Source organism: Dermacentor albipictus, chromosome 5 (assembly GCF_038994185.2).
Source record: "Dermacentor albipictus isolate Rhodes 1998 colony chromosome 5, USDA_Dalb.pri_finalv2, whole genome shotgun sequence".
Taxonomy (NCBI): Eukaryota; Metazoa; Arthropoda; class Arachnida; order Ixodida; family Ixodidae; genus Dermacentor; species Dermacentor albipictus.
The window spans coordinates 112,327,332-112,351,817 of NC_091825.1; the positions used below are offsets into that span (position 1 = coordinate 112,327,332).

The window sequence follows — 24,486 nt, forward strand, 5'->3', positions numbered from 1 at the left end:
AGAAACAGATATCGTAGGTCTGTAAGCTGCATCTGTTAGAGCATCCAAAGTGGACAGATTTGATGTCAATTTATATCTTGTGTGAATTCCTTACATTGTTTACAAAGGTTTTGCAAAAGTTGTACTCGCCTATTAGCAGTTTACCTGAAAGCCATGTATGCCACTTTTGTCCGCTTTATATGTACTATGAGGTGCAATTTACAGAATTGCGATATCGTTTTCCATTGTTGAGTTACAGAGTTGTAGACTTCATAGTTTCGTTCCCTGAAAATTTGATATTTTTGCCAATTTTTATAAAAGATTGACGACCTAAATGAAAAACTAACAGGTACCAGATTTTATCTTTTGCTTTTTCATGCAATAAACCTCCTCAAATTGGGTGCACTAGATGCCGAGAAAAACTATTTCTCCTTTCCCATGGATTTACATAGGAGCTCCCAAGCTAAAGCTTCCTCTTAAAATATTTACAGAACAGTGGCAACTGATACTGACACAACACAAGACGTGATCTGGTGGCCTGTGGACAACAAACCATTGCATACTGTAGAAAATGCGCTGTCTTCTGGATACAGCAGGAAAACAGATTATCACATGGTCGCACCTCTTGTTACGGAAAGCATAGTTATCACAGTCTCCGATGGCTACAAGCCACTGTGTGCCATACACATACACCTACCTCGGTAACCCAGTGAAAAAAAAACATTTCGTGCAACTGATTTATTGGGACTAGGCAAAGCATACCCTGAAGAAAAAGCAGCCGTACAACAGAAATCATTACACATCTTTCATTTTCAAGATAACTGACAAATGTCAATAACGACGTATATCTGCAGAAAGCATGCAGGCCAAACCACACCCCTCCACACGAGTACTCGCTTAGTCAGATGAAGGCTGCACCTAGTCACAATCACCTAATTGAAAACAACCCCTCATCCCTGTTCACACTTATTGCAAGCTTGCTACATCACTGAAGTTCAATGCAATTAAGCAGCAAACTAGAGACTCAACAGGCCAAGCATCTTCTGCTGGTCATATAATCTCAAGGAAACAAATACACTGCCTATTGAAGACGGAAAAATTTTCAGTGATAACATTTCAGTGTTATAGAAATATTGTCTGGGGTAACAAGAACATGCTCAGTATGCCCGACACCTAAAATCAATGCCTTGCGACATTGCTCAGAGCAACCACATTTTGTACCTCTTGTTCGAGTGTTTCTTTTGTCCCACTCACATTTAACGACCGAAAAGAATGCGCTGTGGAATGTTTCGAAAAGGAGCCACACATACAGCATGCTGGTTGCTTGGAGATCGCTTGAGAAAACACTCTTGTCAGTGTTCACGCAACACATGCCATCTCCTACAACAGGGGCACATTACAGTGACACATCAGGTGCCATAAACCACTATAGTACGTCTCTGGCATAAACTGCTGAAACTATGCTTGATGCACATAAATGCAAGGGCACTAGTATGCCTAACAACATAGACTATTTTCTGCTGTTCGGCAGCTAAGTGGCTCTATCTATTGAATTCTAATCAGGATTATAAGATCTGTGTAACTAAAGCAATAAGGGCCAGTTTATGGCCACTATATATTGCTTCTATAAAATTACAACAAAAGCAGCTAAAACAAACGTTAACATCCAATTCAAATCGTGGCTCTTCGTAAAGAAGTGATCCGGTCAGAAACAAAAAAATGTCTTATAGGCTTTCTGCCCAGTAGTTGGTAACCGGCTACTCTAAAAGGGAACCTACACACTCTCACCCAGAAATATTTCTACAAAGTCAAGGTGCCTTGTACCAAGGAAAATCACTGTTCCCCTGTTGCAAAATAGGCCAGTGTGCTGCAGGGATTGAAATGTCGCCCTGGATGGGTCACAGGAACATGGCAAGCCATCACTTGGCATTCAGTCGTGAGCGAACAGTTCTGATGCATGAATGTGGACCTGGCAATGGCTTCAACACACAAATGTGGATGCATAAGCACCTGGACAGAGGTGACGCAAAGGAGGGACCCATGAAACGAGACAGCGCCTTGTCGGGAACAGGCAGAATGAAAGATGCGAAAGTAGGGTCACACGTAGGAGCAACAGCTTGGAGAGCTGCCTTAGCTGCAACACGCTACTTCTATCTTCTCTCTTTAATGGCAGGAGCAGAAGCAGCGATTCGACCGGTGTTCGTCTCGCTCTTCGATGCCATGTGCATACAGCTTGAGCAACTGGCGATGCGACCTACAGGAGAAAGAAGAAGAATGAGACAGACTGGTGTTTTCAACAATGCCTCGCTAGTAACCTAACAGAGCGCTTTGTGCCATGTGGTAGGATATAAACAATGTTTTGTTGCCAAATTGTAGACATCGTCCATGTGGCTCTTTCCAGCTCATGCACTCAAAACTAGCAACAAATACTTCTAGGCCACCAGAGAAATATTTGCAGTACTTCAACTAACTGCACAAGTTTTATAAGCAGACTTGGCCAATGCATGTCTAAGAGTACCAACACTGTTCTACTATCGGGAAAAGGTATGACGCATCTTGGTCGTGCACCACAGAACACAGCCACTAGGTCACACAATGACTTTCTTGCTTTGTGCCACAACTGTAACCCTGGATTTGCTATGTCAAAAAGTTGGTTACTTTTCATACGGCTACTCCCTTAACTCCGAGCATCCAAAGCTCACAACCATATATAACCTAACCAAAATAAAGTGAGCAATTACATGCCAAGTATCATAGAGAGGACTCAAAGTTACAGTTAAGGTGCTTATTTGTCACCAAAATTTTGTTGAGTGGATGATTCTCACATTAATTTACCTTAATTTTCAGTCACTGTAAGTCAATATTAGTGGCAGCAGCATCTTGGGGGCAGTGTACCAGCTCTTTAACGATTCGGTGACAACAGGCATTTAATTGGCCAAGTGACAGCACTACTTGAATTAAAGCACACAACTTCTGAAAGGACTCCAGTCTACTGCTGATGTGTATGCAAGGTAAGTGAAACAAAGCTAGTTGCCAAGTCTATCCAGTGCCAAACATTCCACGGACACTTTCTTTTGGACGACCAACTTCTGACAAGTGGCAGGTGCCAGCACTCACTAGTCAAGCCTAACGGACCCCTCTGCTGCTACTAGTGCCGCTGAGAAATTGCAAACAAGAACACAAGTTTAATGATATTAAAAAATGGCAGTTTTGCTCAAAGGGCAAAGAACTTACAGCAGTATCAAGGTTTAGCATTGTGCTAATACTCTTTCGTTGGGGGTCTCTACTCTGGAATTCAGCCACAGGTGTGTTTGCTCCACAGGCCAAGTTTGTTTGTTTGTTTGTTTGTTTGTGGTGGTTTTTTTTTTTTTTTATGGAGAACCTGACAGCAGAATATAGTGTCACTTATAGCTTGGGTTCTGCGTTTTCAGAGTTTACTTGGGGGCAAGCTCGAAGAGTGTTTTTCAGTGTGTTTCTTTCTTAAAAAATGGTGGTTTATTAGAGCTTTCTTTTACAGTACAACGAAATTCAGTTTGTTCAGCTTCTACCATACCCAAAAAGCAGCCTTAATTGTAAGAAGTGCAGCGTAAAAGTCGAAACATTTTTTACGGTGAATAAAAATGTATACCTGTGCCACACAGACACAAAAAATTTCATTTGTTCGTTAATGCCTAAAGTTCTCTAATGACTTTTTTTTTTTCAGCTGAGCTGCAACACATTCAAATTTAGTGACATTTGACATGGTGATGTTGATTACAGCATCTCCTGAAGTGAGCTATTTCAAGGTACTAAATAAGAAATAAATGCATTTACAAGTTTAATTTGCCTTCAGGAATAGTGAAATTTAAAAACAAGCATACTGCTGTGCCGTTAGGCTTGATTTTGTTGCTGTCTTCTATGACATTTCAACCAACCACAGCACCCTTAGCCATTACATGTTGAATCCAAAGCCCAAAAGCAAACGGTGCCTGCCCAGTCGAAGCCGTTCCGACGCCAACCTGAGGAAGTTCGCCAAATACAACTTCTTGCTGGAGCGTTATACAGGACAGTTATGTATAAATTATTTTTTACATGATAACAGCCTGTTTCAAATACTTATATCGCACTGGGCAAGCTGTGGCATTGAGAGTACACATTTCTCAGTTGAAAGAGTTCTGGGGAACACATTACATAATGAATGACATTAAGGTAAATGGCACTAGGTTTGTCCGTGTGGCACCACGCACCATGCGGCAGCATGCAAACAGCATTAAAACTTAGGCATTATCATGTTAATGCAACTTTCTGTGCCCGTGTGGCATGGGCATTACACTAGCACAAGAGTTATTGCCTTTTGCCTTTACTACTTATTCTAGTATTTATATGCATACAGTCAAACACCTTTATAACAAAGTACTTGGGATCTCTGCACTCATTCGTTATACAGGTCATTTCGTTGCAGGAGCACTTGACTGTGTTTGCACACGTTACAATCAGTAATTGTGGTACGTTCTTTCCCGTTTATCGAATGAAATGTGGAGAGCACCCTTTTAAAGTTCACGTTGGCTAGGAAAAGCCAGTAGTTCCAACGCAGCAAAGGGAAGTATGTGCCAGTCATAGACATACAACCTCCAGAAAAACCAGAGGTTCAGCATCTTCGTCAACAACATAAAGCCGATATTCTCGGAGCTTTAAGCAGGACAGCATCATGCCCCAGTGGTAGAACAGAAAAAAAATAATGCTCATACACATAGGACGCTTCCAGAAGTGCCATCTTCGTATTTTTTGGTTCACAATCTGAGGGCGACACGAGAATGACTCGGTAGTTTACTGTAAGTGATTAACGTTTCACTGCGCAGTATGGCTACACTTATCTGCTGTAGCAGCATAGTATTCTCGGATGGTCTTAATGACTTCACAGAAGTGTTTGTCATCTACAACATCAATCAAGCATAATTACTTTGTTTAGCGCAAAACAACGGACGCAAGAAAGATGACAGGACAAGGCGCTTTGTCCTGTCGTCTTTCTTGTGTCCGTTGTTTTCCACTAAACACAGTAATTATGGATCCGCACCAACTAGCCCGCCAACACATTGTTCTGATCAATCATGCACTACTTTTCTGTGCACGGCCATGTGAACACAACTGAGGAATCGCAAATTATAGTTTGTCAGATAAATCCAAATCATGAATCTTTTTTACTGGCGAATGTTTTTCGAATTTTATCAAATTATTAACAAAATGTAGAATCCTACTTATTCATTCTTTTATCTGAAGGCGTTTCCTTACAGTAACACTTTTGGCTCCGTGAAATAACTGCTTTATGTACTCATTCTCTCTCAAGAACCAATTGTACAGTCTTTATGATGTTGTGACCCAAGATTCATTGTCGTCATTTGAGAAACACTGTATTTTCTTTTTCTCTTTTTATCTGCAGTATTAGTTCTGAATTTGTCATGCCCTAATGCTTCTAGCAAAGCCTGTTATTGTTCAGTTTTACGTACAATACTTATTTCTTGTATTTAGTGCCTCATTCTATGTGACAATTTTGCTATGTAATAACCTGGCTATGATCTCTCAGAGATCGCAGTGTTCATACATAAATAAGTCTAGCTGGTACTGAGTCATGGTGGTGACATGCTTGTTTCAAGTAAGGTGGTCTACTACACAGGATGGCGTTGAAAGTGAAGAAGGAAGAGGTTGAGAGGACACAATCCAGCGTGCATAGGAGAAAGGAATAAATCAGATGATGCACTGTCCCCTTGTTCTGAAGGCCTTGTCCGTCCTCTACAACGAAGCCTGCACTTCCTTTTGAAAAGGCCCTTCCTTTCGAAAATGATCTCCCGTTTTTGTACAATGCCAGCCCAGGTGAACTGAGAAATTGGCTATACCAAACTGAATGTGTCGGTTCTTGTCAGACCACCAAAGGAAGGCAGCGTTGTGCTAGGTGATCCAAACAAAGCAGAGGTTTGAGTTGGGGTTTATTCTACGTTCAAGGAAAGATCTATTAAAAAATTTAATTATGAGGTCTTACGTGGCAAAACCATTATCCGATTATGAGACGTGCCACAGTTAAGGATGCAGGAATAATATTGACCACTTGGGGTTTCTTTAACTTACACCTAAACCTGTGTTTGCAAGTGTTTTTGTACTTCACTCCCATCGAAATGCAGCCACTGCAGCCGGTAATCCAACCCATGACCCGGTGCTTAGGACCTTGTGCTTAGAAGTTCAACGCCATAACCGCTACGCTATCACGGTGGTAGAAACATTGATACTTGAAGTGATCATTGGGGAAGCCATCATAGTGCAAATAAAATGAACAGAAAGATCAGAAGGCTACACAAGAGAGGACACTATTGGAAATGATTGACAGTGTTCGAACAAGGGATGTCGCTATAGCCAATTTTTTTGACAAGGGGACCTGTCGTCAGTTATCAAACGTCTGAAAGTGGCAATGCCTCGGCAATGTCTCCCATACATTGCGGAGCAACTGGTCAGACACTGCGAAAGCTGTTGCCTTAATGAAGACTTGTCAAAAGATTGGCTCAAGTGACATACCTTGTTTGAGTGACAAAATGTATCATCACTTTGAAGCACATATTTTATATACTTAGACATCTCACTGCAGTCACTGTCATAATTTTGTTTACACATATATTTTACACACTTTATGGCGACTGATTTTTGGGCCTGCTTACAGCCATCTTGCATCTACCATTTGCAAGTCACTTCTCCGTTGAAAACTCATGACCACTTGCTTGGTGCTCTTTGGCACCTGGCCCTTGCCCCAAGAAACACCTCCTTGTCAAGGGACGCCACTTGAGACTGCTGAGTGCTTACAACTGTAGACGAACCGTTCAGGTGCTCATCCTCAGTGACACAGATATAGGTTTGTAGCAGATGTCCAGCTGCACTGACTCTAAATATTAATTTTTTTTAAGCTAAAGCTAGGAAGTCACACAACGAGTCCTTGCTTATCCCAGTCGTTGGTCGCACTTGTTGGAACCAGTTAAGGTGACCACTGCCCTCTGTCACTGTTTTTCACCACTGCTCGCAATTTAGTATGGAAGCAGAGGACTTGGAGCAGCATATAACAAAAGCTTAATGAAAGTTATCTAATTTCTACCAGCATTAACAATTATAAAATCTCTGTGAAAGTGACACTGTGTTGAAGGTGACACTCCTCCGCAGTGTGGAGTGGCTGGGCAGGCATCGTAGAAGTAAAGGAGCCGTGCCTGTACAATCCGCAACAGAAGTGCATACCTAACAAAGGTGCAATACCTACCTAACGAGCAGCGAAGTTTCTGGGAGCAGTTCCCCATCACACTGCCAAGAGCCAGTGTGCTTGACTGTGCCTTCGTCGCTAGAGTCTGGCGTTTTGGGCACAAACTCGAAGCAACTTGTTCGGAAGCAGTGCACGAAAGGAAACTTGAACTGTAATGTTGAATGAGAACAGCATAAATGTCTAAGGTGACAAGTTTTGAAGATATTGTTAAACTCAACAGCATCTAGACATCTTGCAATATTGCCACATAGATTAAACAACATTAATTAATTTCATTCATTTCTATTCATTTCACACGCACACACAATGTCCCGGGTGCTTTGGTTAAAGGCAGCAATATATAATGCTATTGTAAGCAAGCACAAATAACACGATTTTATGAAGGCACTCAGTGTAACCCACTTGTGCATTACTTTATGCCCCCTCTTTCCTTCTGCCTTGCTCCAATGAATCAAACCTATAATAGGAATAATCAATTTAGGTTTTACACCTCTGAGCATCACGGCGCATTAACATAGCCCACTGCATTGGAGAGCACCAGGTCCATTTTTACTGTCTCAAGTTCCAAATAAAAATCTATGTACACTAACAGCCCTGCATTTTACTGTCACTAGAATGGTGCCACCGTGGTCAAAAATCAAATGCACAACTTCAGGCACTGCACCACAACGCCTATACCACAAAGCCACCGCCCCAGCAGGTCTCATCAAACTTCAGCCAACGTCTAGCCTGTCAGCACTCTTATTCATCTCGAGTGACACAGGTGAAGGATACATACAATGCCGCTTTTTCTTTACATGTTTGAATAATTCTAGGAACACACAAACAAGGACGTCAACATTGAAGCCCAACCAGCTTAACAGCCTTTCCCAAGCACTCGCACAGAAAGCCGCCAAGCAAGTGTTCAGAACCAGAATCAAATCTTATTATAATCACATGTTGTTACAGGTCGTTAAATACAAAGGGAGGTCCCAGAGTGAAAGATTGAATTGAAGCCTCTTGTGCATAGTAAACGTTAAAGTAGTTAACACAATTATTAGCACTGAAATACACATCAAGCAATGAAATGTACAGGTTGGTGGAACTTTGAAAGGCAGATTATCTTTGCCCAACCCTTGGGTAATTCAAACCAACACGCACACATACTGCTGAGTCGAAGTAATAAATTTCAGATAGCTAAATAAAGCATGTTGAACTAACTGCATGGTGCATGTTTTAGACCGGAATCGAGCCACAGCAATGAGGACAATGATAACAGAAATGACACAGACAAGCCACACTCATAACTAATTTATTTCCAGAAGAAAACAAACATTATAGACATTATATACGTCCAGCACATGTGCAGAGAGACAAGAAAGAACGACGTCCACCAAGGTACAATCAAAAATGATCCCTCGGGAAGCTCAATTCATCACTGTGCAGCACAATATACGGGCTCACTTACACAAGGATCACCTCTTCTGTTCAGAAAACAGGCATCGACCAACTCGTGCACATCTGTATGACAATTTCACTTCATGGTAGGAGTCACAGATAGCACAGGTTCACACATGCTAGACCTGCAGTGGTACGGCAGGTTCAAGCTAGTTCCCTTCTCTATTGACAGTAGTGCTCTCATAAGCAATTATTTATGCATTAGTAATCCTGGCTGATGTACAGCTTGACGCAGCTTTAAAAAAATCATGTAAGGAACTCTGACAGAGCGCTCTACAAAAAAAAAACCTAGCATGTTTCTTTACTCAATCGAGTTTTCCTTTCCCTTCATTCATTACACTGCTAAAAATCCTATATAATTAACTAAGCACAGAAAAAATAAACAATGGAACGTCATACCTGCAGACAACATTCTTTACATTGTGTATCACTCTGTGACAATACGGTATATACAACTAACAGTCATCCTATTCTGGTAACACTGAAATTTAGAACTGACAGGCTTATTCTTCAATTTTTTTAACAGGGCATCAGTGACTGAGGGTATACTTGTGGACAACATTCAATGGCAAAGAAAGGAAGACTACAGAGGCAAAGCATGCACAAGTATGAGCGCTACCAAAAAAAGGTTACACATTCTCACACAGGTCAACTTAAGCTGGGGAAGAGAAAACGAACATTTTATTTACTATAGCCAAATGAGACAATATATACCACCGTATATAAAACCTGACTTCTCTCTCTCTCTCTCTCTCTCTGCCCCCCCCCCCCCCCCTTTCGGGCAGATGCAAAATCATCGCACATGGAAGCTGTGCTGACTCAGTATCTGCTTCAAGAAATCAAAAGTGCTATCAAACACTGCCAGAGTACTTTGCAGAACAACACATGCGCAGAAGCTTTGCCCATGTTGCCATCTTTTTATTGCCACAGAAAGTTGTTTGCAAGGGGCTGGGAAAAGCCAGTTGAAATGAGGCAGGAAAGTCACATATCAAAGCTAGCTTGCACAGCACGATCACTTGGATTTACCTACGCGCAATTTGAAACTTTCAAAGGCAATCACACGCTTTATTGTCTCAGGTAAATATTGTGAACATGCTGTGCAAACCAACATTGACTTGCAGATGTCTCACCTCACTTCAGCTGGCTTTCCCAGTCCGTCGCTATCGACTGTCACTGAAGCCCTGCTAAATAAATGCAAAGTAAGCATCTCATTCCTAAAGTTCGATGTAGTCAGAAAAGGGCATGATAGGTAGTTGTGCAGTAGTATTGTCACAAAGCGAGAGATAACCTAAAGAAGGTAGTATCTAGGTAAAACATTCCATTGTTGTTTATTTTTTTCTGGAACTTGTAAGTTATCTAGGATTTGCAGCAACGTAATGTACAAACGAAAAGGAAAACTTGGTTCTGAAAAGAAACATTCTAGGTATCTTTGTTTAATGTTCTCTTAGAGTCCCATACGAAATTCTGTTAAGCTGCTGCAAGGTGTACATTGGCCAGACTGGCCAGGCCAAAGCATAAACGATTGCTTCCAAGTGCTCATGCTGTCAATAAGGGACGGAAATGGCTCTTACCTGTAAGTCTTACCTGTAAGACTTGCATTTGTTAACCTGTGCTATCAGCAACGCAAACTCTAAAACAAAGTTGTGGTATCGTTGCATGCGAGTTGACCTACGCCTACTTTATCAAGAAGCAGGGCAATTCTTGCTTGAGCCATCTATTACACTCCACAACAATGAAATTATTTTCCTGGGAGATTGTTTTTGATTGTACTTCAGTTGAGGCTTTTCTTTCTTGTCTTTCCACATACGTGCTGGATCTACAGTGATGTCTGCTTGCTACTAGAAATAAATTAGTTGCAAGTGTGCCTGTCCTTGTCATCTAAATAATGCATGTCCTCATTCCTGAGCCACAATTCTGGCATAATAAATGCAAACTGCACATTGAAATGCAGCCCACGATCTTCCCTACCCAAAAGCGCTTGCACCACACAACAAGCTGTACACTGCATGTAGTTTTGGATGACCCTTTAGAATGCACACTTACGGGGCTGCATGTTTCAGAATTGGCCAGGGCAACCAGAAACCTGAGAAAATTGCGCCGTGAGCACTGCGAGACCAGCACGACATCCATGAGACCATTGCCGAGATGGGCTGTGGGAGCCACGCCTGCTGTGCTCCGCGCACACCGATTGGCCATGAGAGCACAGCTCACGGACAGGAAGTGGCCCTGGATGCCTAGCCAGTCTGCATCAAGAAAGAAGACAGGAGAGATTATTGATTGATTGATTGATTGATTGATTGATTGATTGATTGATTGATTGATTGATTGATTGATTGATTGATTGATCGGTCGATCGATTGATCGATCGATCGATCGATTTTGGGGGTAATCAATTGAATATGCTGCTTCTTTTGCATTTAGCTGTAACATTGTTTAGAAAACCTAATGTGACTGTGGATTAACTTGTGCGCATGGCCATGCATGCAAGTTAATCCACTTCAAACACTGGCAAAAAGTTCTGCTGATCCCACGCTTTTGTAGGAATCCGTGTTAAACAATGTTAAACAAAGCTCATGGTGCTGGGCTGCTAGCTAAGCACGAGGTCGCAGGATTGAATCCCGGCCACAGCAGCCGCATTTCAATGGGAGCGAAATGCAAAGACACCCGTGTACTTAGATTCATGTGCACGTTAAAGAACCCCAGGTGGTCCAAATTTCCGGAGTCCCCTACTACGGCGTGCTTCATAATCAGATCGTGGTTTTGCCATGTAAAACTCCATAATTTTAAGCAAAGCTCATTTTGATGTTTGCACAAATGTTAAAGCAAACATTGTGCTAATGACAGGAATGTTTGTACAAAGTGATGCCAATGTCATTTCACACGAACGTTTGAAATGTTTATTTAAACGAGCAAATGTTTATTCAAAGGTAATATGATCATGCAAATGCTAAATAATTTTCACCATGTATCTTCACTGGCGGAAACAAAATTGATTGATTGATTGATTGATTGATTGATTGATTGATTGATTGATTGATTGATTGATTGATTGATTGATTGATTGATTGATTGATTGATTGATTGATTGATTGATTGATAATGAGAAGCTTATGTGGGTTTCCTTTGCATCTTGCTCTCTCCTTAGGTAGATGATGGCTTTGTCATTAATAAAATTTGCTGCATGTTGTAGATTTCCGTAGAACAAATTTGTCAAAATAAAGTTTACATGCAGGTTTGTACTTTCTCAGCGCACAACTGCTACAGTTTACTTCTGCACACATCTGCACTGCAACAAGATGAGCACAGCGCAGTATTAGTAGCATTCATGTTTCTGCTTCCAGAAGGAGACATAGCTGCACCTATAGTCATGCAAGGTAACCCATCCATGTCCCACCCGCTGTCATTGCTTCTGTACTATCGTTAACCTTCATTGCATTCTTTCACACACCTTGCCTTTCACCATGCAGCCTGACACTTCTACAACAGTGATCAGCTTTCTGAAAGAAACATTTTATTCCGATCATTCCTCGTATGTGGATGCAAATCTGTGAGCACAAGCAACACCTGTTGCAGACTACCTACATTGTCAGGCGGAAGGGAGTAAGTGGTTCGAAAAAAAGCCTACATTTTTTGCACTCATGTTTTTTTTTTTTTTACAGGAACACAAATTAGTACACATAAATATTTTATTAAGAACATAAGCTTAATGAAGCAGCATGTTTAGAGTATTCCAAATGGTGTCGCGCAGGAATCCAATCAGAACGTCCTCCTGAGCAATGTCATGCATCCATTCTGAGTAGAATTGGCAGATGACGCTGATAACATGCGAAGCAGTGTCTATGTGATCTGTAGTGATGCAGATGCTTAAAACCTAGTAATAAATAACATAGTTTATGCAGAGCACTTAAGTTTGGCCCTTGATGCTCACAAGGACTTATACCTTACGAACTTATTGCATTCATATAAAAATTAAGACCGTTTCCAGTGTGCATTAAGTGCCTACATGCTACTTTGCATGCAAAAGGGGTTCAAGGACAGAAAGATCCGAGAGAAAGGAAGGCAGGTACATGGTAAAAAAATCTTCCCAGTCTGTACACTATGTTGCAGTGAATGTGCAACCAAGCATTGTGCTGCAGCATACAGCAGGGGATCTACAATGTTTCATGACAGCCCTAGCAAAACTTCTAATAGAAGTTTGTATTTGTCTAATACAGTTTTGTATTAGTTGTATAAGTATTGTATTAGACCAACAGAAATTTCTATTAGTTGTACTGATTGACCTATAAGACCTATAGAGCCTATGTATTAGGCGTATTAGTCTTATACAAACAGTGTTGCATGTCTGCTAGTTTCATTATCAGACTGATACGTCCTATTTACTTTATACAGATTGATGCTGGTCTGTTATGCAACATGCATTGTTGAATTCTGTTGCCCCTTTTTGCTGCTTGTTTAATGTGAGTGTGAAAGTTTATGAAAAATTAAGTCTGTATTGGGGACCATTTGCAGAGAGGTCTCTGATTATTCGCTGAATAATTAAGAATTTTGCTGTACAAAATGTGCAGCACACAGCATTCGCACGTTTGTATTAGTTTCATCGCACTAAGCTTATCTCTCAGCGATATACACAAAAGCGATGGACGCGCACCTACATGGTCTTGCCAATTTTCTTTCACTCGCGACGTCTCATAACTAGGCCTCTGTTGAGCCTCGTCGCGATGAGTCGTGAGGAAACAGCTAGTGTTTACAACGCAGCAATACTTCGCCACTAAAAAAAAAGCACAACGAAGAACCAGCCGTGACCTGCAAGGCAGAGTCGCGATGCCCGGTGGGTTTACGAACGATAGTGCAATCGCAGCAACCATAGTTGTTTGCCACTGAAGTTTCGTTAGTCCCGTATCTTCTGTTGAAGTGCGCATAAAGCAGTGTTAAACTTGTAACCTAAATTGATAACTTAATACCACATATAAAAGGCCGTAATATTTATTGACATCAATGAGCAGTATCGCAGAGAAGGGAACACGGCAGGCGGGAAGATCGCAAAAGTACAGCCGTAGTCAGCCGTAGTTGCGCACAGCACATGTGCATTGGCGGCTGCCATGTTGCAGTGTACTGTAGCCATGTCAAGGCGAGGTGTGCGCGATTTTTAGTGAATGAACGATGTGTTTTTAAGGAACCCGAGGTGCTGGCATCTGCGCAATCTTATTCCTGCAGTATAATACTTGGATATGAGTGTTGTGTGACTTCAAAACAATGGAAGGCAACTGTTTTTACCCCCGTGCTTCGTGGATCTATCAGCGTGCATCGATGTGATGCGTTTTCGCCGGCGCCGATTTCTTTCCATTTGGAGGTAACTATTGTACTTATTTATGCTTCTATAGTATAGTATAAAGTTGTTTCTTTTTATCCCAATGGTGGATGCACTTCAGTACAGTGTGATTGGGCCGATTGTTGTGCGCATAGCAGCAGTGACATGCATGTTTCCGACAATGCTGTGCAAGATTTCTGTCTAGAGTTGTTCCTTATCTGCCTACAGTCTCGATGTAACACACAGAACATCTTTGGTGCATTTTATGTGCTGTCTAATTGTTCTGTCATATCAGATGGCGTCAGTTTTCTTTATGATAAACATGTCGAACTAAGCATATCACACTTTGTCCTAAAATTAGTTTGGAAATTACGGGGCCATATTATTCTAATTTAGAAGCCAATATTGCCTGCTTAAACATTTAGTGGTAGAACAAGCACCCTGCTTTTAAATGTTTCTATATGTGTGTATGTTTCTACCCAGGTTTTTTTTACCACCCCAAAAGGACGTTCTCTGGTCGAAGTGGTGGAGTAAAAGCTCTTGCAATCAAGATTGCTGACCTGACGAAGATCTCGAAAGAGAAATCTGTAAAAATATTTGTGTGCTAATAAATGCTCCTAGCAATTATGCCTGTTTTTCATTCTGTAACTGGTGCACTGAAACCTTTTCTTTCACACCAATAGACCTATTAGACTAATATGCCGATATACCTATTAGACTAATACGCCGATATACCTATTAGACCAATACACCAATAGACCTATCAGACTAAAGGCCAATACACCAATAGATCTATTAGACTAATACACTAATAGACATAATAGACTGCATTAGCGTCAATAACCTCATAGGCTATTAGTTTTTGTATTAGAATTTTTGCTAGGGAGATCACTTGCTCTCTCTTGTGGCTTACGAAAGTCCCTCTTTTGTCCACTCTATGCAATGTCAGCTACATTACATGGGGTACAATAGCCCCAAGAATTCCAGCCGTGGTGCACATATTCCTGTATGCACACATTCCCCGATAACCTATGAAATGCATCTTGCCCATCCTGTCACAGCTCCTTTGTCTGCTGCAGGTACCTTTGTCAGGTGGCAGTCTTGAAAGGTTACTTCATAAAACGTCAGTCAAGACTAAACTTGAGTGCAAGTGCTCAATTTTGAACCCAAGCCAGGCAGTGCTTGCAGATATTGTTGAGTCTGTTCAGAACCAAGCAGTTAATTCATTTCATCTAATTACTCTCGGCACTATAGCGTATCAAGAACAAAAGATAACCTTCGTTTATTGGAATTAGCTTCTTGCCGCAGACTATGTACTATGGCTGTCCCTTTCCCACAATGCATGTTACACTAACCTCATCCTCAGAAACTACCTGTTCCATCACTCAATCCTACGTGTCATCCCGCACCGATCACCGACACAAAGTAGGCGTCCCATCAAGCGGCACCAATGTCTACCTTGAATCCTTTATTCCAAGAACTGCCAACGACTGGAACCACCTTCCCAGCACCATGCTGCTAAATTCAAAGAGGCTGTCACCAATTACCTCCACTCTTCTCTGTAATGCTTCCAGGCACTGAGAGTATGTAAAATAACAAAAATAAAATAAATTAATGGGTGCACCATGGAAATAAAGAAAGAAAGAAAGAAAGAAAGAAAGAAAGAAAGAAAGAAAGAAAGAAAGAAAGAAAGAAAGAAAGAAAGAAAGAAAGAAAGAAAGAAAGAAGCAGTAGCCAAGGCATCACCCCAGCTGATAGCTAGAAAGCAAGGAATTGAGGGGAAATGGAGAAAGTAAACATTTCACTCATTATATCTTTGTTTATATTGCTACACGCGTGTGGTATTTGATTGTTTGAACGAGGTGCGTGGGCACCATCACTCGACAAAAGAGGAGGGAGAATGAACTGGGCTCGCGCTGTGAACCTAACCGGTAAGTGCTGCAACCGCTGTTGTAATATAACCTGTAAATAGTTGCTCGTCTTACTGACCCGTCCCTTGCATAACAATATTAAGTTCTTTTGGAATGTTGTTTCAGCAATATGTACTCCTTGAAAGGCATCACATTCTATCTGTCGAGTTGCTCAACTTCAAGAAAACGTGTTTCAGAGCCCTTTTAACCCTACAAAGCCCAAACACATTGAATAAAATTCGAGGTTTTTTTATGTGCCAAAACCACGATTTGATTATGAGTCACGCCATAGTGGAGGACTCTGGAATAATTTTGACCACCGGGGGATATTTAGCATGCCCCCAATGCACGGGACACGGGCGTTTTTGCATTTAGCCCCCATCAAAATGAGGCCGCCGCTGCCAGGATTCAAACCCGCGATCTCGTGCTTAGCAGCGCAACACCACAGCCGGTAAGCCACCACAGTGGATGAACCCACACACCATTCCACATCAAAGAAAAAATTAAAACAACTTGTCCACATCTATTCCTGGCCATGGAAAGCATATTCGTGCAAATAAAACAGTCAAATGATAACTGAGTAAAAAGTGATTAGTATGATAATTACTGAATTGGTAATGCATTTGCTGAACTATCCACAACTTAAAACTCTTTGCAGCATCTCAGAACACAAGTATGGGCTTTGCGTTAGTTTCCAGTGCTTAAATCAGAATTTCAAGGCATCGAATTCGCCATATCAAAAACAACTCATTAGGCTTTGTCACTATAAACTTGTCTTACTAGCAACATCACAATGGTTAGTTTTCACAAGTGGACATACAGGGCTTATTTTCAGCGTGGACGTCCAAAGTATTGAGAACTTGGAGCGGGATGTCACCAGGTTCAGCATGGCATACTTCGCATCTGTGAAAGAAAGAACAGCAAAAGGATGACGATGATCACAAGGCTGCTGCAACACAGCAGACTGAATGTAGGGCAAAGGAATGACAAGACTGTTACGATTCCTCTCGGTAGTTTCAAACAGTTGACTCTCATATATTTAACCCCAGCGAGACTTGCAGAGCTGCTCCAAATTGCACAAAGGTCAAATTCAAAGGCCATCCTGAAATTTCCATCAACCCAGAGCCCTAAACCATAGTTCTTGCTAGGAGGCTGAGCTCACTCTCTACAGAGTAAGACAACATAAATAAGCATGCAAGACTTAAGTGTTTGTTGTATATGTTCTTAGCATTCTGTAACATGCAAAGTACCGCACCACAAGATGGTGCCTCTCACTCTGAGGTGGAATGGCAGAGCTGAGGCAAAGACAGAAGGCACGAAGAATGTGCGAGCCAACTCTAAAAAAAAATGTTTATATTAAAAAGAAACTAAACAACACTAAATGAAATGTGGCTGCACATAAATGAGCCCATGCTCTTCAACCTTCTACATGTGACACTGCTAATGAGATACATATTAGGGTCGTTTTCACTCAAAGCAATGTATGCTTGGCAGACATAGATCTACTACACTCTGTTGTGTGTTGAATGTATCTCTTTTTTTATCCCCACTCTGATATGTTTAATAGATCCACTTCAGACTATCATGTGTTGAATATACCTCCCTCCCCCAGTGAGATCTTTAAATATATAGTTTGCTTGGATGATATGTAAAACTGGAATGTATAGTATCTTGATTATATTCTATCTTGATCACCTTCTGAATTCTCTCATATATCATTCTCCTCATATATTGTGAACCACTAATTTGACATTGTATCATATATTTGACCCCACTCCTGCAAAAGCCTTTTGGAACTAATTTAATTTTTTTCTTCGTTTCATAAAGAAAAGGGGGAGGGGGCTGTAATACGTATTTAAATAAGTGTAGAAACTTTCATGCTAATATGGAAAATTTCAATGATCTTCCAGGATCAGTGCACATCCCATTTTTATTGCTTCCTGTACGTATTTGTTTACAACATGAACGGTCACCAACTCGCCCAGTTTTCCACTCACTCTGGTGGCACTCAAGACAGCTGAGAGGAGGCGTAACCATTACCATGCGGGGTGCTCATCTTTAATTTTTTCAGAATTATTAAAAATTGCCTGTGGCAGATAGCATAATTCTTGTCCTTGAGTTGGACTATTCGATGAGGTGGACACTGCTAGCACGAGAAACTGAAACATACATTCAAGCAACTACCAAAAATTCACTAATTAACTTCTTAATCAATTACATTACAGCGCATATTATAATTTATGAAGTGTAACCGATGGGTTTGCAAGGCACATCCTCTTGGAATTAAGTTCCAGAATGACACCAGCTTAGCGATATTACATCTCAGACTACTTATAAGCGTAGCCGCTTATAGTGCGGGACCGGGTTGGTCTTTTCGGGCTCCCGTTTATCTTCACATAGAAATCGGTGTTCATGCACATTGCTTGTACTGCAGCCACGTGACATGGAATATCGGTTATAATGCCTTTGCCGGAAAATTTAGCCGATCACTGCCTACAATTAATAAATTACACTATGTGCTGTGAAGTATTTAATTAGGAATATACTTAGTAAGTTAATTCGTGAATTTTTATTAATTATTTGAATGTGTGTTTCGATTTCTCAGCATGATGCAGTGTTCCTCATAGGAATGTAGAAAGCAAGCCGCATATTAAATAAAGGAAAGTGCATGCAAGAATCATTATGACGATTGTTAGGGACAACGTAAGCTCCAAGGAGTATAAGAACGTTTAGTGTGTAGTTCCAATGCAATTAAGACCATAGTCAGAATATCTTCAGTGCACTTAGGCCTTCTGGCCTAACAAAGTCATCATGTGCTGCACCAGAAGCAGTCACAACACATGTTTATTGTAAAGTCACTCGAAGCACTCTGGTCCATGCATATGCTAAGACACTTGTTGGGCGGTAGAGCTGAAACGCTGAGAATGCCACAAACATTGGCCATTGCTCAAGCTGACCTAGAACTTGCAAACACAAGTGCACGTCACAAGACTAGTCGCCACATCATCATGACGTTATTGACAACGAAGTAAACACCCTATGCCAAGACCTTTTGAGCTCACTGACCCAACCCTTCGGATGCCATCCGCACCTGCAATTTATTTTTCCAATTGGCATTTTTAAACCAAACTTGCGTTTTGAGTATTACTTGACACACCCCTACTCATTTATATTTAATTGGATTATGCCCGTTATTGCAATTCAGTATGAACAGACTTTCCCCACTTCTATTTAGTTTTATTTCCAAACATCAGAGGGGGAATGGGAGTTTGAGAGTGTAGTGGTAGCTTCGAAAGCAGGTAATTTTTGAAAGTGGAAGCTGATGGGTGCTTCCACTGGGTGCGCACATATCCAGTGAGTAGGTCCTGCACCAACTACAGGGGGGGGGGGGGGGGGGGGGGGGAACATGAATCCCTGCTGATTGCAATAGGTAATACTAGCTGAGCCATTCTTTGCATTGTGTACCTCATCATTTTCAGAGGTTGTAACATTCTTTAGCAGGGCAATGGATGGGAGTTAGCAGATTGTCCATGAGGGAGAAGCTTGACGGCATGCAAGGCGTGTATCAGCAGAAAATTGAGAGACGCGGACATAAGTGTGAATTCTAGTAGCTCGCCCATGTTACTGACGGTGACACAGTTAAGAAAAGTTATCCTGCACATGGGATCAGCTATGCATGCCCTGCAGGTGCTGTTAATAGAGATGTGTTTAAGGGAATAACAACAGGAACAGTGTTTTGCTTGCGCTGCTTCCTTGCTATCAATAGACTAAGTAGCTGGAACAAACACACTGCAAGCTTGTTTGTTTGGTTCTCTTCAGCTAATGTGTCTTTGTTCTCGTTATTACCAGTGGCAGCAGCCCTTTTAAGTTCCCTATAGGACAGAAGCATTTACCAGCAGTCCGCCATTGCCCCAGCCTTGCCTCAACCGAACTCCATCCTGCAAATTTTCTAATCTGATCCCTCAGTCTTATCCTTTGTCACCCTGAACTGGCACCCAGTCTGTTAATCTAAATTTAACAGATTGGGTGCAGTCTGTTAATTTTAAAGGCAGTTAAAGGCAGTTCCACATCCTGTGCTTCTCTAAATCCGCTTTTCCATTTCACAGGAGCACTGACAAACATTTTTCAAGTTGTAGAAGCCTTATCATACGCTTCTTGCATGCAAATGAACGACACTTAGCAAGTATTAAGGTTGAGAAACGCTTGAAAATATTTTGATATGACATTAAAGCTGGTCTCGAGAGGGTGCACCAGGCATCATAAAAATTATCAAGACGTCATAATACAGATCAAAATTGGCATGCACAGTGCAGCGATGAGGTTAGGTATGATGACTTAGCTCATAAAAAAAGATGATAAAGAAGAGGTCTGCGTGAATTTTTTCTGGCCACGCTCACTTGCCCAAGCCACAGCAATGTCAGGAATGGAAGGAGCTAATGTATCTTAATGTCATGATGCATATACCTTGTGGGCATAAAACCGAAACTGGCTTGAAGAAACGAGTGCTATAGTAAACTGTTTAGCATGCTCCGATGCTTGGCAGTACTTTTTCGGGAGGGTTTAGAGTGTTTTCATTTAATGCAAAAGAATGACATCAAAGCAGTCATGTCAGTACAATCCTCCTTTAATCTCGCCTATAATAATGGCTACACTTCAACTTGTTCTCGAATTCATACTGCCCATTTCCTGTCCTTCACGTTTACCCTAGCTGTCATCAGTCTTCGGCCATTCAAATGATCTGGCACTTGACATTTCAGAGTAACATTGTTGAACAGACACAACCGGTAGCGCGTCAGTTTATTGCAGACGTGCCAATGCCTAACTTCCTTACTACAGAGTAAAGGCAAAGAAGAAACACAATTTGCCACCCACCCTGCTCTACATCGGTCAGTTCCTGCAGGGTCATAATTGGCATCAGTCGTCTCTGGCTGTACAAGCAGCTTCAGTTCCCCTTCATAGACGTGGTGCTTCAGAAAGGTCTGCCAGCCTGCAGTGAGCCAAACAAGCAAAACGAGTTACCAAGTGATCCCTCAAGTGAGAGCCAGTTTCAACCATCACTGTGTGCGGCATGACCTGATCTTTTTCTAAAGCTGTGTACTGTACTTACTTGTGCAAGACCTGCACGGTTATTTTATTTGCAGCATCGTGGCAGGATGCAGCTCATACACACGCCGGGCATATGACTCAGAGCAGACTCTCAAAGATGCTTGCCCTCGGTGCCATTCATGCTCATATAGATATCCAGCAAATTTAAGTGAAACTTTAGCAATGATATCGGTTTTCCATTTAAAATGAACCAGTACTTCTCTAAAAGCTAACCACATATGATAAAGTAAACATTCAGTAGAAAGCAAACTTAGAACGAAAAGGTCATATGATAAGCACAGCATTACAAGACCGTCATCCCAATTATGGCGCATGGAATAGGTCTACTATTAAAACATTAAAACTAGAGCACCTTCTAGATAGGGGTGTGCTGGCACATCCCAATGGTGATGACGTGAAGGGTTCCAGCATTAAATGAAAAACATGAGCAGAAAATGTGGGAAAGTGAAATACAAACCAGTCCAGTTATAGCGCAATGGTCCCATCCAGCGAAATTTCTCACTGGCCTTGATGTTGTCTCCAAAGAAGCCGTAAGAAAGGAATCCTGAGGAGTACCGCACCAGGCGTTCACCACTGTGGATACTTGCAACGTCAACACCTATTTCAGCCCCTGTAATAGAATAAGCTGTTAGAACACGTGCGAACATATGCAGTCAGCAGTAGCAGCTGTAAACATTACTAAAGGGGCCACTAAAGAAAAATATAAAGTCAAGCTAGAGTGATATAAATTAGTGCTACAAAATACCCTCATTTCTCACTTAGAATAAGGCTGGCATAACATAGCAATTTGTTTCTCTCAGTTTTATTCATTTCTTATCATACACCGTTCACGACCGGCTGATCCAGGTGATGAAGTAGGCGAAGAGGCACTCATACCTATTACAAAGCACAAAGAGGAGAATTGGAATAGAATTGCTACATCATCCAGGTCCATAGTTGTTGTGAGGAAATGACGTAAACATAGGGTCGAATAAGCGCCAACACAGCGAAGATATGACACCAGCTCCCACAACATAATGTGTCCATCTTATAATCAGTAGACTCTAGTCAACAAACGACAATAAAACATGGAAAGAAGTAACATGAAACATTTTATCATGAACCCGCCGTGGTTGCTCAGTGGCTATGGTGTTAGGCTGCTGAGCACGAGGTTGCGGGATCGAATCCCGGCCACGGCGGCCGCATTTCGATGGGGGCGAAATGCGAAAACACCCGTGTACTTAGATTTAGGTGCACGTTAAAGAACCCCAGGTGGTCAAAATTTCCGGAGTCCCCCACTACGGCGTGCCTCATAATCAGAAAGTGGTTTTGGCACGTAAAACCCCATATATTATTATTATTATTACATTTTATCATGAATAAAATGCCAGTTTGGACAATTCAATAGAATTCATTCCTGCGGAATATCTCCCATGTGCTGCCCCTTCCCACTGTCCTGCGGGCAGCATTTCCTAAAGCCCCTTAAAAATACTAAAGTAATGTCATTCTTGTCAGTATACAGGCACCTCCTCTCTCGTGCATTTTGCAGATTGTAAATTGATCAAGTTATTTGAAATGCAAAGCCCATGGAGCATGGCCCTTGGCCAGAAATATTGCTTGTGCAAATATCCTGTTAGGGCACACCAGGGCAGTGTGGCTCGGAGCGGTGTAGTTGAAGAGGTTTGAGATTTTTAAAAATGCAAAAAAGTAACCTTGAATACAACAATGGAATGTATGTAGAATCAAGTGGCGTGATTTTGCCATGCCTGCAAGTGTAAAAATATACTGCATTCAATCTGTCGATATACAGAAGTGCTTGCATTGTGTTTAGATGCATGACATAAAGCCCTTGAAGAAGAAACCCAGTTTTTTCAGGGGCTTTAAACTGGCAGGTTACCACTCGTTCACTATTTTATGGGTACACCGTATCATGGAAGTGCTTTACAGAAGATTTAAGTCAGCGAAGCACTTGTACCGGCAAAAACTATCCCCTCAAGCAAGCAGGGCCGGACACAAGTGCATTTGCATGCAGAAGCACTCAGTGTTGGCGCTTCTGAAGGCAACGCCACTGCACTGGCAATGATCATCCACATAAACTCGGCGGTGTGGAGAAATCGCAAGTTCTCAAATGTGACGCAGTGTGTTTTTAGAAGGTCAAGCGAGCGTCATTTTGAATGTCCACTCGCTTTTGCATTGTTTCGTTGACTGGCAAGGCAGCACGTGCGCTCGGGCAACAACTGCAAAGCCCCGAGACGATCATCACCGAACTCACAGCGCCCGCAACAGCAAGTGCGTGCCAGTCAAGCCCGGCCGTGCTCATGGCTCCCACGTCCATTATTTCGTTGTGGTCACCACAGAGGCCCTGCTGCTGCTTCTAAGAGAGGAGGCAGAGGCAAAGGGGCGCACTTGGCACTACTTTAGTTGTTTTCTTCTTTTTCCGTTTTTTTCAAACGGGGCTTTAACATTTGCTGGAGCACAGCCAGCTCTCTTTTCAGGTCTCCAACTGAAGTAAGCAATAGCGCCCCTGCAGGGTACGACCACCGAGATCACCAGTACATCTGAAGACACCTACATAGGTGACCCCGTTTGTCACAGAAGATCCACATTGCAAGAGGATAGCGCCACCTTTCAGACGTAATTTTCTCTTTAGGCACTAACTATGTGCTCTGCATCACAGATTGCTAGATTTGTGGCGTTTAACCTCCAAGATCAATGTAGAGGCTATGAGAGGCATCATATTGAATGGCTCCGCATTGACTTTGCTAATGTGGATTTCATTACAGTGTACACAAAGATATCAGTACACAAGTGTTCTTCCATTTCAGATTCCAGCCACTGCCCCAGCTGGGAATCGAATCCTCAACCTCATGCTAGGCAGCAGAACATCACATCCACATGGCCTCTGTATCATAGTGCCCCATAAGTTTGAAAATGCACGACTCGCTTCTATCTTACAGCACTCACGCTGGCATTCATGGTTTGAGTGGTTAGGCATAGAAAACACAAATAAAAGTGTACCACAATCTTCTATGTTCAGGTCTTCCATGCCTAACAATTCTAACCATGAATCTTTGACCAACTTACTCATCTCATTATAAACAAGTCACGCTGGCATGCGCTTTGCATAAACTGCGCTTGTCCTCGCAGATTTCAATTTCCAGTGACAGAGGCAGCGCTCAAGAAATTTGTACGCTGCGAGGCTGCCTACATAATAGCTCTACGTAATGCAGTCAAACCCTGCAACGAAGTCACATCTGACATGAAAACAGCTTCATTATATCCTAAATATATTCATTACGAGTGTACATGGTGAAGAATAATTTCGTGATTTGGGTCTATATATAAAAAAAATTAAAAATGTAAGCATGCATGATGTCTCTGACGGGTCCACAAAGGGTTTCCTGTCATCTTGGATGGCCCGTTGGTGGCTTTCCATGCTGATACATGGCACATAAACAGGAAGTTGTAACCCGATTTTCATCATTATTAATATGCAGCTG

The 24,486-nt window shown here is 41.8% G+C and overlaps 1 protein-coding gene across 1 annotated transcript in view; it reads right to left on the bottom strand.

Annotated features, from left to right (window-relative positions):
- Positions 1-434: 434 nt before the first annotated feature.
- The window catches only part of Cerk (Ceramide kinase), a 105,391-nt gene continuing 81,339 nt past the window's right edge, over positions 435-24,486 (bottom strand). Inside the window, exons 6-11 of the mRNA XM_065425605.2 lie at positions 21,465-21,617; positions 20,774-20,888; positions 16,722-16,804; positions 10,727-10,926; positions 7,247-7,395; positions 435-2,233 (exon numbers count right to left, since the gene is read on the bottom strand). Of these exons, the coding sequence (XP_065281677.1) occupies positions 2,143-2,233; positions 7,247-7,395; positions 10,727-10,926; positions 16,722-16,804; positions 20,774-20,888; positions 21,465-21,617 (791 nt within the window). The 3' untranslated portion in view covers positions 435-2,142. The remainder of the gene's footprint in view (positions 2,234-7,246; positions 7,396-10,726; positions 10,927-16,721; positions 16,805-20,773; positions 20,889-21,464; positions 21,618-24,486) is intronic.